Here is a 15,677-nt window from a genome sequence, read left to right as displayed (position 1 = left end):
AACGTACAACAAACACACAATGAACATAGGATGGACGGTTGCAGGAACTGGGCCTGGCTAGTCTAGGGAAGAGAAGGACCAGGGGAGACAGGAGAGCATCTTCCAATATTTGAGGGGCTGCCACAGAGAGGAGGAAGGGGGCCAAGCTGTTTTCCAAAGCACCCTAAGGGCAGAGAAGGATCAATGGATGGAAACTGACCAAGGAGAGATTCAACCTGGAAATAAGGAGGGATTTTCCAACAGTGAGAACAGGAGTTGCCTTCAGAAGTTGTGGGAACTTCATCCCTGGAGGCTTTCAAGAAGAGACTGGGCTGCCATCTGTCAGAAATGGTGTAGGGTCTCCTCCTTGAGCAGGGGGTTGGACTAGACGACCTCCAAGGTCCCTTCCCACTCCGTTAATCTGTTAAAGCCCAAATAACTCGGCGAGACCTTGTGGCAAGCCCAGCTCCACCCAGGGAGAGTGCAGAGGGTGGTGAAGGTGAGGAGAGCATTATGCAACCAGAGGCCCAGGGGACGGCTCTGCCTTCTGCCCGAAAGGGATTGCGCAACTTTAAACAAAACTCTTGGATGACAAAACCCTGACGCAACCTGATTGGTGACCTCATGCTGTGTCGTTCTTGTGGTCAACTCATGTTAGGCTGGAAGGCCAGCCCCTCCCCCCGCTTGCAGACGTTTCATGACCCAAACTAGGTAACATCATCAGTGCTAGAAGAGAGGGAGGCTTGTGGAGTCCTTGGTGTGTTCTGAGCTCGTTTGGTTTCTTGCAGGCGTTTCGTTACATAACTAGGCAATGTCATCGGTGATGAACAGGGTGATGAGCAGTTGAAACGAAATGTCCTCCAAAAGGCCTGATAAAATTGTTTTTAGCCAAAGTGGGACGAATGTGAGGTCTTAAAACTGAGCTGCGATGGAAACCTCAGAGAAAGACGCATCTGGAGGGAGGGGAGGAGCAGGGGGGGGAGAGAGTTGCGTTAATAGGGTTGCTTAAGCCACTTGTTGAAAGCATGAAAGGACATTGCCTCATAAAATATATGGCTTTCGTTAGTGCTCAGAGTTTGGGAAACAGAGGTTACGGTTTCTTAGGGTAGAAACATCTGTGCAGCGAGACAGAAACCTGTGTTTCTGTTACGGGAATCTCCTTACTCGGTTTTTGTTAACCATAATTAACATTTATTTATGTTAGCAAACACTAATATGTCCTGCAACTGCCCTGCTGGCATCAGTTGTGAGGGAAGTGCATAATTGCAACGTGTGTGATGACGCCCGTTCCTTTTCTGCCGTCCTCATCACTTCTCACAGACACAGCTGACATCAATTGTAGCGACGGGAGACTTTAATTCCCTCATCATCTGTGTGACTTCTCTCGTGGACCACAGTTTCCTCGTCATGATGGGCAGCAGGCAAAATTTGATTTGACGTAAGCAAAGAAGCTCTCCTTGATACTAATTAATAGACATGTTTAATTGAGGTTTCTGGAGGAATTGTTTCAAAGGAAAGAAAAGTACATCTTAGTAGCCAAGCACGCCTCTGAAAGAGCCGAGGGGGCACAGTGGTTAGGGTGCAGTACTGCAGGCTACTTCAGCTGACTGTTATCTGCAGTTCAGCCGTTCAAATCTCACCGGCTCAGGGTTGACTCAGCCTTCCATCCTTCCGAGGTGGGTAAAATGAGGACCCGGATTGTTGTTGGGGGCGATAGGCTGACTCTGTAAACCGCTTAGAGAGGGCTGAAAGCCCTATGAAGCGGTAGATAAGTCTAACTGCTATTGCTATTGCTATTTCAAGTCAATTTGAATGAACGCAGAGTAACTGATAAGTAGGGCTCCGTGGCTAGACAAGGTCATGGGAAGAGGAACTCCTAAAGAAGGAGACACCAGAAACAGGGCTTCCGGGCTGAGCAGGGGGGTTGGACTAGAAGACCTCCGAGGTCCCTTCCAGCTCTGTTCTTCTGTATTCTGTGCAGTGAATTAAGAATTATTCACTGTATTCAAACAGTGAATTAAGAAGAACAAAAATGTGGAGCTCAGATGCCCAGCATTTATGCTGCTAAGCATATCAGTTGTTAAGTGAGTTTTGTCCCATTTTAGGACCTTTCTTGGCACAGATGTGAAGCCCTGCAGCTGTTCGGTTAGTAACATGGTTGTTAAGCTTCCCCAGTGACTTTGCTCAAATACGAACCAGTGGCCAAGCGCCTGAATTCTGATGGCTTTAGCAGGGGGGATCCTGCAATGGTCCTAAGTGGGGAAGACGACCCTGTCCTTTTTTCCAGTGTCGTTGCAACTTCAAATGGTCACTAAGTGAATGTTTGTAAGACAAGGACTGTGGCTACACAACAAGCTTAGTGAAGACATTACACAACAACAAAAAGACACATGCAGAAAACAGACCTTGGGACTCTAGAAAGAGTGCAGAGAAGAGCAACAAAGAGGATGAGGGGACTGGAGGCTCAAGCATACGATGGATGGTTGCAGGAACTGGGCCTGGCTGGTCTAGGGAAGAGAAGGACCAGGGGAGGCAGGAGAGCATCTTCCAATATTGGAGGGGCTGCCCCAGAGAGGAAGGGGGTCACGGTATTCTCCAAAGCCCCCGAAGGCCAGAGAAGGAATAAGGGATGGAAACTGACCAAGGAGAGATTCAGCCTGGAAACAAGGAGAAATTTCCCGACAGGGAGAACAATCAACCCATGGAACAGAAGTTGCCTTCGGACGTTTTGGGAGCTTTATCACTGGAGGTTTTCAAGAAGGAGACCAGACTGTCATCTGTCAGAAATGGTGTAGAGTCTTCTGCTTGGGTGAAGGGGTTGGACTAGATGACCTACAAGATCCCTTCCAACCCTGTTAATTTGTAAAGGATATTGAGACTCTAGAAAGAGTGCAGAGAAGAGCAACCAGGATGATGAGGGGACTGGAGGCTCAAACATACAATGAATGGTTGCAGGAACTGGGCCTGGCTGGTCTAGGGAAGAGAAGGACCAGGGGAGACAGGAGAGCATCTTCCAATATTGGAGGGGCTGCCCCAGAGAGGAGGAAGGGGGTCCAGCTGTTCTCCAAAGCCCCCGAAGGCCAGAGGAGGAACAATGGATGGAAACTGACCAAGGAGAAATTCAACCTGGAAATAAGGAGGGATTTCCTGACAGTGAGAACCATTAATGAGAAAACCTCCAAAGTCTCTGTGAACTTTGTTATTCTATTATTTATCTATCATTTGTAAGCCACCCAGAGTACCTTAATGGTGAGATGGGTGGCCAATAAATAAATAAACAAGCAAGCAAATAAATAAATACATACATACATACACACATAGACACATAGATACATTCATATATACATACATACATAAGTATGGATTTTGAAAGGGTAGGAGTGGGCAAATTGTAACAGCTGGGTATCCACCTGCCTGGTGCCCAGGTGGATGGCCTTCAGCCGGAACAACCAGGAACAGAAATTCATTCATTCATTCATTCATTCATTCATTCATTCATTCATTCATTCATTCATTCATTCATTCATTCGTCAGTCATCCATCCATCCATTCTGTTCACAGCTGGACTTCCAGACTGAGGGCATCTGAGTCATTTCCCAGGCGCTGCCTGTAATAGTCTCCACCTTGTTCTACAGGCAGACCTCGACTTACAACAGTCCATTTAGTGACCATTTGAAGTTACAGCGGCACTGGCAAAAGCGACTTATGACCGTTTTCACACTTACGACCGTCACAGCATCCCCATGGTCACGTGATCGGAATTTTTGTCAAGCGGTTCCTATTTATGAACGGTTTCAGCGTCCCAGGGTCACGTGACGCCCTTTTGTGACCTTCAGACAAGGGAAGCCGGGTTCACTTAAGGACCACATTACTCACTTAACAATTGCAGTGATTCACTTAACAACTCTGGCAAGAAAGGTCATAAAATGGGGAAGCTGTTCTCTTAACAACTGTCTCATTAAGCAACAGAAGTTTTGTGCTCCGCTGCGGACCCAAATCGAGATGGAGGGCTTGGAAGAGTGAGGGCTAGGGGGCTCTGAGCCTCTTCCTCAGGCGGCTCGCGGAGAGGGGCCCACAGGGCCAGAGTGGCAGGGGGTGGGATGGGCAGCTTGGATTCCAAGCCGGCAGGTGGCAGGTGGCAGCCCATGAACCCTGCAGGCCGGAGGGGGTGGAAGTGGTGACAGGACCAGGAAGCACGAAGGTAATTTGGTCTGCCTTTGTCTGGGCCAACCAGTTGGAGAAGATCTTGGCAGTCATCAAGAATTGGCTCCCGGACAAGGCGGGATCCTTTCCTGTTGACTCCCAGCTGGTTCCAAGGAGGAAGTGGCCAATCCTCCATGCCAGGTACAGCCACTGGCCCTGGCAGCAGAGCCCCGGATCCTGGAGGATGGGGTGGGTAGTCTAGGAAGTTAGCCCCCAGCCCCTCTCCTAGAAGAACGAAGCCTCCTGGGAAATATTGAAAAGGCAGAATATTATAATTTCCCTGGATGAGAAATGGAGAAACGTGTTTTGAGGCAGGAAACAGACTCACTCTTAATAGCCCCCACCTTTGTCAATGGGCCATTTAAAGGCCTGAGTCAGTCTATTCTACATAACAGAGGTCTCCCCCTTCCGCTCCAGGGTGATGGGATTAAGGCATGATAGGATTAGCCCTTTACCCATCTCACCACCGGGCACCTGGGAAGAAGTGATGCTCAACCAAACTTGGACTCACACCCTACAGAGTTGCCCCTGGGTGGCCCCCATGGGAGTCTGACAACCAATCAGAATGCAAGCTGAAGATCAAATGCCAGAGAGGGCATAAAACCAGGGACTTTCAGCATCTCTTGCCTCTTTTTCTTCTCCTCCCAACATCTGGAAGCCTCTGATCCCCCCTTTTCTGTCCAGGAGCTCAAGCCACGTGGTCCTGTCCACCATCAAACCATCTTTTCAAGCAGCCTTCGTGTCTCCAGTGTCTTTTCCCACACTTGGAATCGAACCCAGAAGGGTGTCTCTCCCAACAGTCGGTTCAGAGAGAAGATGGGCTGAAGGTGGCCACGGAGGTTCTCCCTCCAGGAGAAGGACTCAGGGGGGCTGCCATCTTTAGCTCCCCTGCACCAGTTGGGTTCCTCCTGGCGGTCAAGAGGCCACCCGGCTGCCTTTCCTGACCTACCCAAGCCAATTCCAGGCAGGGTCCCACGGCAGGGTTGAGGCACAGGTCCACCTGGCTTGGACCTCACCTCTAGCCAAGCTGGCTACCCAGGTCTGGGAGCTCCCAGCTCCTCCTCCTCCTCAGTGGGGAAACCTGTCTGGGCAGGGCTTAGTGGGGAGTCCACTCAGCTGCTGGGAGAGGCTCCTGTCAGAGTCGGCATCCAGGCAGCCCCGCCTGTTGGGCTCTTTAAATCTAGCCTGGCCGGGCTGTGGGGCTCAGACGCAGAAACAGCACCTCCCGCAGCAGCATGATCTCCCAGGAGCTCCTCCTTGCCCTCACTCTGCTTGTCCTGGGCACCCAGGCGGCTTCCTTGGCTGGCAAAGAGGACCAAGGTGAGTGTATGCAGCCAATGGGAGGGCCTCGCCTCCGAACGGTTGTACACACACACACACACACACACACACACACACACACACACCAGTGCACTGCTCCTGGCTGCATCTCTTTCAGCTGCCCCAAACGTCCTGCTTTGCAGCTGGGCTTCCAGGCCCCCAGGTGCTCAGGACACCTGCAGAAAATATTAGAATGTGCAGAAATGAACAGATTAACATTAGCAATGAAGGAGAGAGAGAGCAAACTGAATATTATATGATTTGGGATCTATTTTACCAGTGGTTGGAGTTAAAAAAAGGAGTTTGGAAATGAAGAAAGCTAAAAAATAAGTAGACAATACACTTAGAGATATAAAACTGTTAGCATGTGTATTATGAGAATAATGAAGTTTAATATATTACTAGAAGATATTAAGAAGAAAAATGGAGAGTTCCATAACTTTTAAATGCTCAATATATTATAATACTAAACTTGGGGAAACAATGTTAATATGAACGTGAAAAATGTGGCAAAAGAGGAATGATGCTGCACAGGGATGTTTGTACCCAGACGACACACGGCTTAAGGACAGGTGGAAAGTTTAGTTTTGTAATTGAAAAATAATAAAACTTTTTTTTAAAAAGGCGCAGAACAGTGGGTGATCCAAGCCCTGCAGCCTTAGAATCTCCCCTGGATCCCACCTGCCGTGCCCGGAACTGGCTACGTGGGGAACCAGCCCTTGTGGGGAGCCCCCAGACCCCCCAAAGTCCCTGAGAGCTGGAGGCTCCCCTTTTTCCTCTGTGTGTGTGTGTGTGTGTGTGTGTGTGTGTGTGTGTGTGTGTGTGTAGGATCCTGGGTTCTCCTGGAATGGAAGAATCGGCCTTTGGATGGGCCTCTGTTTTCAAAGGGGGCCCTCAGGATGGGGGCAAAACTTTAGGATGGCAACCTCCATGGGGCATCGAAAGCTGAGCCTGTTTTGTTCTTTCTCTTCACCCGGGACCTCGGTTGACTGTGCTGGACAGAGATTATTTCTCCATTTTTTTTGGACATTGTTCATTCTAGCAATACTAGATGCTATTCAAGGGTGCAGTCCTTGGAAAAGAAAGAAATAGATAGATAGATAGATAGATAGATCGATAGATAGATAGATACAGAGATATAGATATAGATATAGATAGATATATATATATATATATATATATATATATATATATATATATATATATATAGATAGATAGATAGATAGATAGATAGATAGATAGATAGATAGATACAGATATATATATATATATATATATATATATATATATATATATATATATATATTATATATATATATATATATATATATATATATATATATATATAGATAGATAGATAGATAGATAGATAGATAGATAGATAGATAGATCGATCGATAGATAGATACAGAGATATAGATATAGATATAGATAGATTATATATATATATATATATATATAGATAGATAGATAGATAGATAGATAGATAGATAGATAGATAGATAGATAGATTAGAGATAGAGAGATAGAGATAGAGAGAGAGATAGATAGAGATAGATAGATAGTGATAGATAGATATAGATAGATAGATAGAGATAGATAGCTAGATAGCTAGATAGCTAGATAGCTAGATAGCTAGATAGCTAGATTAGAGATAGAGATAGATAGAGATAGAGATATAGATAGAGATAGATAGATAGATAGATAGATAGATAGATAGATAGATAGATAGATTAGAGATAGAGATAGAGATAGAGATAGAGATAGAGATAGAGATAGAGATAGAGAGATACTGTAGATGATAGATAAATAGATAGATAAATGATAGGTATAGAGAGATAGAGATAGTAATAATAGATCTAGATGGATGTGTAGAGAGATGGAGAGAGAGAGATATTTTCTATAGTATATTTAGAAACTGCCCAACTTTCTCAAACAGCAACTCTGTCTGTGCAATCCTCGCCCCATTCTGGGGTTCAAGAGTGGGAGGTTCTCCTCCCCCTCCTTCCTTCTCCATTCTTTCCCAACAGCCCCATGAGTTAGCTGAAGACTTGGGGCAGGGGGTTGAAATCCAGGGCCCTCAAGAACCTTTCTAGAGAACCCCAGGAGCCTTCACCCAAATATTCAGCCGCCTACACAGAAGTTAGGGCAGGCTCCGCATTCAGCTAACTGCGTAGCTGCTAACAGTTGACAAAGACTTGATGGTAAACCAACCATTCACCCACCCACCCACCAAGTGATCAATCAATCCATCTGTCCATCCATCCATCCATCCATCCCTACTCAACTGGCTTCTGGACAGACTGGCTCTGCCTCCGCGTTGGCCAGGGGACGGAGAGAGCTCGATGAAAGCGAAGGGTGCCTGGCCCAAACTCTTCCAAAGGGGGAATTAGCCCCCAGGGCCTCCCCTCCCCATCGTTCCCTCCCTGGGCTTCCCTTCTCCTTCGTTCTTCGCAGCCAAGGAGGGCTACTGCTACCACCTGCCTCCCTTGGGGGACGTCTTCGACAGCCAGGACTGCAGCGCCTGCCAGAAGAACGCCTCCTGCTCCACCTGTGCCAGGGATGACCAGTGCCCAGGCGCCCAGAAATGCTGCCCGGGAGACTGTGGCTACGTCTGCGAGGAGGCCATTATGGGTGAGTTGACCTCTCAGCCCGGCCTTTCCCCCTTTCTTCCCATCTGCCAAGGAGGGAAGCCTTTAAGACGTCCTTGGAGGGCTCCTCCTTTCAGCCCATCCCATTTTGGTAGGAGAAACCGGGGAGGGGGGGGCGCTTGGCGTTCTCTGAGCTGGGTAGTTTTCCTGAAGACGTTTCATGACCCAACTAGGGAACATCATCAGTGCTAGAGGAGAGTGGGGAGGAGGAGGATTCATGGCCGGAGTAGGTTACAGGATCGGAAGGGATCGAGGGTTTGTGGAGAGGAGGAGGGGGAGAACTGTGAGGTTCTGGGTAATCTCTGGGCTCGGTTCTTTCCTTGCAGACATTTCATGGCCGAACTAGGGAACAACATCAGTGCTGGTGGAGAGTGGGGTTTGCTTTCAGTTTAGGTTCTAGTCGCTGGCCCTGTGCTGCTCTTGGAGGCTGTTTGTTTGGCTTGCTTGGCCCTTCCTTGATTGGGGCATTGATTACTTCTTGAGCCCTTCATGGTATTGGATCTGGGTACTTGAGAGACCGCCTACTGCCAATTACTTTCACTAGACTGATAAGATCGCATAGATTAGGCCTCCTCCGAATTCCATCATCTAGCCAGTGTAGACTGGCAACTAGGAGGAGAGCCTTCTCGGTGACTGCTCCGACCCTCTGGAACGAACTCCCCGTGGAGATCCGGACCCTCACCACCCTCCAGACCTTCCGCGCCGCCCTTAAAATCTGGCTGTCCCGGCTGGCCTGGGGTTAAAGACTCTAACCCCTACTCGAATTGTATGACTGTTGAGTTCTTAAATGATGTAGTGCCTTTATGTTGTAAATTGTTTGTCCTTCCCCCCCACCTTTGAACTGTGAGCCACCCTGAGTCCCCCCAGGGAAAAGGGCAGCATACAAATAAAGTGAAACTAAACTAAACTAAACTAAACTTGAGGGTTGGCCTGGTGCCAGCCTGGGAGTTGATCTCTGCTCCTTTGGGGGGCTGATGGCTGGGGAAGGAACAGGCCTTCCGTGGGGCTTCCGGAAGGGTTTGCAAGAGGCCCCGTCTCCCACCTGCCCTGCCAGGCTGACCCAGGTGCCTGAGCAGGCCGGGGGTGGGTGGGTGGGCTGCAGCCCCCAGGATGGGCTTCCCGCTTGCAGCAGTTGGCAAAGGGTGGAAACTTGGCGGCCCCAGAAGAATGGAAATCTGTCTCCAGCTACCCCAACGTCCCCTCCGTCCACACCGGCCCCCCCTGCTCCCAGCTGACCAGAGGCCGGGAAGAAGCAGGGGGTCCAGCCTACCAGAGACGGCCCCACGGGGACGGAGGAAGCCGTGGGGAGAGGAGGGACTCCTAGCCAGGGGCCGAATCGCCTTAGTGGAGCCTCGCAGCTGCCTTTGGCCCATGCTCCACTCCGGGTGGGCTGGCCCACTCCAAGGCAAAGCAGACATGAATGAAACAAGAGCGGCTCTCACGAAGTCCGTTCAGCGACTGCTATAACAGCATTGGGAAAAAGCGACTTATGACCAGTTTTCACACTTATGACCGTTGCAGCATCCCCGTGGTCACGGGATCAAAGTTGGACCCTTGGCTCAAATTTACGACGGCCGCTGTGTCCCAGGGTCACGTGATCCCCTTTGCTGATCCCGCGGCCACCGAAGTCAATGGGGGGAAGCCCCGTTCACTTAACGACCGTGCCTAGAAAGGCCGTAAAACGGGGCACTTAACATTTTAGGAGCAGAAATTTTGGTCTCCGTTGGCATCCTATGTTTCTGTAAGTTTTGCAAATTTTCCGTAGCTGCTTTTTAGCTGGTTTCCCAGATTCCTTTCGAACAGACTGGACTCTCCTCCGGCACTGCTGTCTCCAGGCAGAACAAGGCTGCCCATGAGGCCACATCAGCCCTTCCTAGGAGACACGGCCCTCCTCAAAGCTTAGAGCAGTGTTTCTCAACCTTGGCGATTTTAAATCCTGTAGACTTCAACTCCCAGAATCCCCCAGCCAGCATAGCTGGCTGGGGGATTCTGGGAGTTGAAGTCTACAGGATTTAAAGTCGCCAAGGTTGAGAAACACTGCCTTAGACGTTGCAAGGGTCAATCTCCCAGACTCCTTTCCTTGGATGGGTCTTCTCCTCTCTCTCCTCAACCCCTGTCCGATTCGGCTGCTCTTTGGAGGTTCCCTCTGGGATACCCCTTTCCCATCTGCCCCGAGGAGCCCCTAGGGGGGATTCTCCATCCTCCAGCTCAATGACCGCCCCAAATGTGATTTTTGCAAAAGGCAACAGGACATTCTGGGTTTTTTTGAAAACATTTCGCTTCCCATCTAAGAAGCGTCTTTGGTGACTTCTGATGTTAGAACCGAAGAACAGAGGAAGAAGGGAGCTTGGAGGTCTTCTAGTCCAGCCCCCCCCGCCAGATGTGGCCCACTACTGGGCATGGCCTATTTGAAATCGGGCTCTACAAGTGACTGGCTGGAGTGCAGACGCGTACACAGCTCGGCTTGTACAAGCAGCAGGCTGGCGGGCACTTTTGCGTGAGTGTGTCCGCCTGGCAGTTGTGTAAGGGCTGTGTGTGTGCCTACGTGACTCTGGTCCGCTGCTCGCATGGCCCAGTTTCCCTCTCCCCCCCTGCAGTCAGTCTGTCAAGCCACAAAGGTTGGGGGTGTGTGTTGCTTTACCCAACCTCTTGTTCAAACAGGGAACCTCTTTCTGTCCAGTCCCTCTTGAAAAGTCTCCGGATTCTTGGATGAAAAGCAAAAGGTTTTTTTTCAAGGAATCACAAAACCTCAAGAAAGTCCAGTTGCCTTTTCGAAAAGCCCCAAAGTGGTGGCAATCCTGCCACTGTGCCAACTCCCCTGCAGAAACCCAGTGCCAGGGTCCCAAACAGCCTCCAAAAGTAAATCAGAGTCGAAGGCGAAGTGTTGCTTAAAGTTCCAATTGATTAAGAGAGCCACGTTGGCACATCTGGGAAAAGCCAAATCTGAAAGCTTCCCGGTTCCCCCCCCCTTCCCCAAGTCCATCCCATGGTCCAATCTCCCACCTCCACAATTGCAGCTTCCACCCATCCAGTTCCGGTCAGGTGCAGAGACAAAGGATGACCTTGGCTTTCTAGAAGGATTTTTGTTATAGCTGCATAGCATCTCACTCCGTACAATCCCCCACAGTCCCATTTCCCCACCATAGAAAAGGCAAAGCAGAATAATAGAAAGTGTGGCAGGCCAAAGACCCAAAAGCAAAGATGGATGCAGGCCTGACCCCCCCCCCCCCTTCATGGTGCTACTTGTCACCTACAAAGCCCTTCATGGTATTGGATCTGGGTACTTGAGAGACCGCCTACTGCCAATTACCTCCACTCGACCAATTAGATCCCACAGATTAGGCCTCCTCCGAGTTCCATCAGCCAGTCAATGTCGACTGGCAACTACGCGGAGGAGAGCCTTCTCTGTGGCTGCTCCGACCCTCTGGAACGAACTCCCCGTGGAGATTCGCACCCTCACCACCCTCCAGACCTTCCGCATAGCACTTAAAACCTGGCTGTCCCGTCAGGCCTGGGGCTAAAGGCCTCAACCCCACCCAAATTGTATGAATGTTATGCTTTTAACGATGTACTGTCTTATGTGTTTAATCTGTTTGTCCCCCCTTCCTTCTGAACGGTGAGCCACCCTGAGTCCCCCCAGGGAAAAGGGCGGCATATAAATAAACTACCTATACCTATACCTATACCCTTCCCAGGGCTTGAAATCCACCCCCCTCCAGCTCCTGGCAGCTTCCTCGCCAGCATGGAGGGAGGGAGGGAGGTTTTGGCTCTTTGGGGAGGGGGTGAGAATGCCGATACCTGCCCCACCACCCTTCTCCCTTACATGCCTGACATCTCTTCCAGTTTCTGGGCTTAGTGCTAGAAGGGAATCTCCCCGGTGTGTCATCACGACCAGGGTGGGGCTGTTGACTAGCAGAGGCATGTGGCCCGGGTGGCATTCCTTGGGGGGGAGGGGGTGACACAGAGCTCTGGAGCTTTCATTCGTTCTGGCCTCCCCCCACGCCCAGCTGCTTGGCTTCTGGCTTGGCTTGGCAGCCCTGCGGATTTCTTTATCCCCCACTTGCTCCTTTCTTCGCTCCTTCCTCTTTCCCTCTCTGGCTTTTGAGAGTCTAGAAAAAAGGAGGACCGGGGGGGGGGGGGCAGGATGGCACTCTCCCAGCATTTGAGGGGCTGCCCCCAAGAAGAGGGGGTCAACTTATTCTCCAAAGCAGCTGAAGGCAGGACAGGAAGCAACGGAGGGAAACTAATCAAGGAGAGAAGCAACTTAGAACTAAGGAGAAACTTCCTGACAGTGAAGACAATTAACCAGTGGAACAACCTGCCTCCAGAAATCGTGGGTGCTGCTTCATGACTGGAGGTTTTAAAGAAGAGATCGGACAGCCACCTGTCTGGAATGGTATAGGATCTCCTGCTCGAGCAGGGGTGGGCTGGAAGGGGGGGGGCAATGCAGCACGTTCATAGCCTCAGATATTGACACATCTCACCTTTCACTACGGGCTGGAGACAGCCAAGCCTTCTCCTGCAAAACATCTCACCTCCCCCAACCTCTCTGAGAAGATGGGTGTCCAGAGGATGTCCTGCATTCTTTCTTACCCCCTATAATGATGATGATGATGATAACTACTTTTTAGCAACTTTAAAGAATATTTCAGAATAGAGCTAAAAAGGGCCTTGGAGGTCTGCTAGTCCAGCCCCCTGCTCAAGCAGGAGGCCCTATACCAGTGTTTCTCAACCTTGGCCACTTGAAGATGTCCGGACTTCAACTCCCAGAATTCCCCAGCCAGCGAATGCTGGCTGGGGAATTCTGGGAGTTGAAGTCCAGACATCTTCAAGTGGCCAAGGTTGAGAAACACTGTCCTAACCACTGCTGGGGAATTCTGGGAGTTGAAGTCCAGACATCTTCAAGTTGCCAAGGTTGAGAAACCCTGCCCTATACCATTCCTGACAGGTGGCTGTCCAGTCTCTTCTTAAAAACCTCCAGTGATGGAGGAACCACAACTTCTGGAGGCAACTTCTCTTCCACGGGTTAATTGTCCTCACTGTTAGAAAGTTTCTTCTTAATTCCAGGTTTCTTCTGTCCTGAATGAATCGCTTGGCTCTGTTGCTTTCCATGGTCACCGAGTGCTTCTTCATCGGAGACAAATTCCTTCTAGGTCTAATCACACTCGGTCAAATAAAGTATTCAATTCAATTCAATTCAGTGACCCCGGGATTGGCCTCAAGATGGCGCCACTGACCACAGCCTCTCCCTGAAATGCTCTCTGTGTATTTGAAGTTCTTTTCTTTAAATTTTCTGTAACTCCCTGCAGTTTCCATGCAGGGAACTTTCTAGGACTATTTCTCCTCCTTAGAGGATTTCCCCTTTGTCCCCTGTCTCATCTTGTGTCTCTCTCTGGCTGATGCAGATGTTTGCCAGCTGCCCTCCGTCTGTGGCATCTGCAAGGCGATGTTCTCACGCTTCTTCTACAATGCTTCCACGCACACATGTGAACGGTTCATCTATGGGGGATGCGGTGGCAACAAGAACAATTTCGACTCCGAAGACGAGTGTCTCACAGCCTGCAAAGGTGAGTGGTCACCTCTGGCCAGCCGGAAGCAACTATTAGCAATAGTTAGACTTATATACCGCTTCATAGGGCTTTCAGCCCTCTCTAAGCGGTTTACAGAGTCAGCATATCGCTCCCAACAACAATCCGGGTCCTCATTTTACCCACCTCGGAAGGATGGAAGGCTGAGTCAACCTTGAGCCTAGTGGGATTTGAACAGCCGAACTGCTGAACTACAGTCAGCTGAAGTAGCCTGCAGTGCTGTATTTAACCACTGCGCCACCTCGGCTCTTAGGGGGATGTAGAAGGTAGACAGTTGAAGGCACTTCTCATGGGCCTAGCAGAGGACACCAGTGATGGTCCTCAAGATCTTCTCTGGAGCTACACGGCCCTCCCTTTGGAAGACACCTCTCAGTTGGTGATGACGTGGATGGTTTGAAATACTTCCCCTGGATTTTGGCTTTTTTTTTTCCTGGCTGGGGAATTCTGGGAGATGAAGTCCACAAATTTTAAAATTGCCAAGGTTGGACATCCCAGGTCTAGGGGTCAGGATTCCCACTGCAGGTTGGACACAAGCTACTAGTCTTAAAGTTGCCAGGTTTGGATATCTCTGGTTTAGAGTTTTCACCCAATGGGTATCTCCCCTGCTAGTTTAAGAATATGTTGGAAGAAATACCCATCTGGTTCATTTCTAGCTGGAGGCTGATTGGAAAGATGGTTTAATGATGAAGCAGAAGCACATGGATTCTAGCTTCTAGGACCCTGGAGTTGAAATTTGGGGGGGGGTATTTATATCTTCTATTGGGCTTTCCATTGTGCAAGAATATGTACTCTAAACCAGAAATCTCTGCTATTTTAAGTATTTTAACTGTTGGAAGAAATATCCATCTGGGTGAGTTCCAGCTGGAGGCTGATTGGAAAGATGGTTTAATGATGAAGCAGAAGCACATGGGTTGGAGGCCCTGGGCAGCTGATCACATGGAGTTGAGACTGGGGGCTATTTATACCTTCCATTGGGCTTGGCACTTGAGCTTCCTGTTCCTGTGCAAGAACATGTACTCTATGGGCTGTCGTCAGACTGCCATGTAGGGGTATGTTTGTCTGAGCTAAGTTTGGTTGAGGTTTGGAGGGAGATGCAATGCCCTTAGGAGATTGAGCTCTGTGTCTTAGTGGGTTAATCCTTTTACGTCCTGGAGGGTCACTTCTTAATCCCACCACCCTGGAGCTGAAGACCTTATCTCTTGCAGATAGGCTGGCCTCGTCCTTCTCAATGGGCACCAAGTATCTGCTGGGGGAAATGAGCTGAAGCTCTGAGTTTCTGTCTCCCTTAAGGTTTTTTATTTCTCTTTTAGGGGAAACATTTCATCCTGCCTTTTAAAATATTCCTCAAAATATTCCACTCTTCTAGGAGAGGGGTGGGTGCTAACTGTCTACATCCCTGTGTTTCTTGATGACTCATTGACAATATCTGGGCTTGTCTCCATCGCCCCCTTAGCCTGACCCACCCTCCTTCCGCTTCCAGGGAGCGCCTAACTGTTGGCTGGAGCAGAGACGGCAAAACCACCACATCGGACTCCCGACTCAGCTGCTTTCCCGGAGACCCTGGCTCTGCCACCGAGATGGGAAGAGAGGTTGAAGCTGCCTTGTCTGCACCCCCTCCCCCCATGTGCCCCTCCATACACTCCGTGCTGTGTGCCTGTGCAGTTGCCCCCAAAGGACCCTCCCTCCCGCTCCCTGGGCTGGTCCTGTTGGCGTGTCCCTTGGCCATGCCCCTCCCCCTCAGGCGACGCCCCTTCTGCGGGTGTTGAGATAGGCTGGTCCTGTTTCCCCCCCCCCCGCGGATTAGATGAAGGGACCGGCAGTCCTGGTCAGTCTGGCCAGAGGGGGCTTCCTCTCACTCAGGCTCCCCTTGCCTTGCCCCCAGGAAGGGCAGTGGGGACTCAAGAGAAAGGGGGCTAGAGGAGGCCCTTGGCCCTTG

At 49.9% G+C, this 15,677-nt stretch overlaps 1 protein-coding gene across 2 annotated transcripts; it reads left to right on the top strand.

Moving 5' to 3' along the window:
• Positions 1 to 5,243: 5,243 nt before the first annotated feature.
• On the top strand, positions 5,244 to 15,677 carry LOC106542723 (eppin-like). 2 transcript variants are annotated; one of them, XM_087720685.1, is made up of 4 exons: positions 5,244 to 5,502; positions 7,960 to 8,136; positions 13,559 to 13,720; positions 15,222 to 15,677. In XM_087720685.1, exons 1-4 carry the CDS (start codon positions 5,418 to 5,420, stop codon positions 15,230 to 15,232), a joined length of 435 nt encoding a protein of 144 aa, XP_087576811.1. In that variant the 5' UTR covers positions 5,244 to 5,417; the 3' UTR covers positions 15,233 to 15,677. The 2 variants fall into 2 exon arrangements, with proteins under 2 accessions (XP_087576811.1, XP_087576812.1); XM_087720686.1 differs by having other exon boundaries at positions 15,195 to 15,677.

The sequence above is a fragment of the Thamnophis sirtalis genome, unplaced genomic scaffold (genome assembly GCF_051295495.1).
Source record: "Thamnophis sirtalis isolate CommonGarterSnake01/CBP01778 unplaced genomic scaffold, rThaSir2_p1.2 scaffold_7, whole genome shotgun sequence".
NCBI classification, from domain to species: domain Eukaryota; kingdom Metazoa; phylum Chordata; class Lepidosauria; order Squamata; family Natricidae; genus Thamnophis; species Thamnophis sirtalis.
This window is presented reverse-complemented; position numbering and strand designations above follow the sequence as displayed.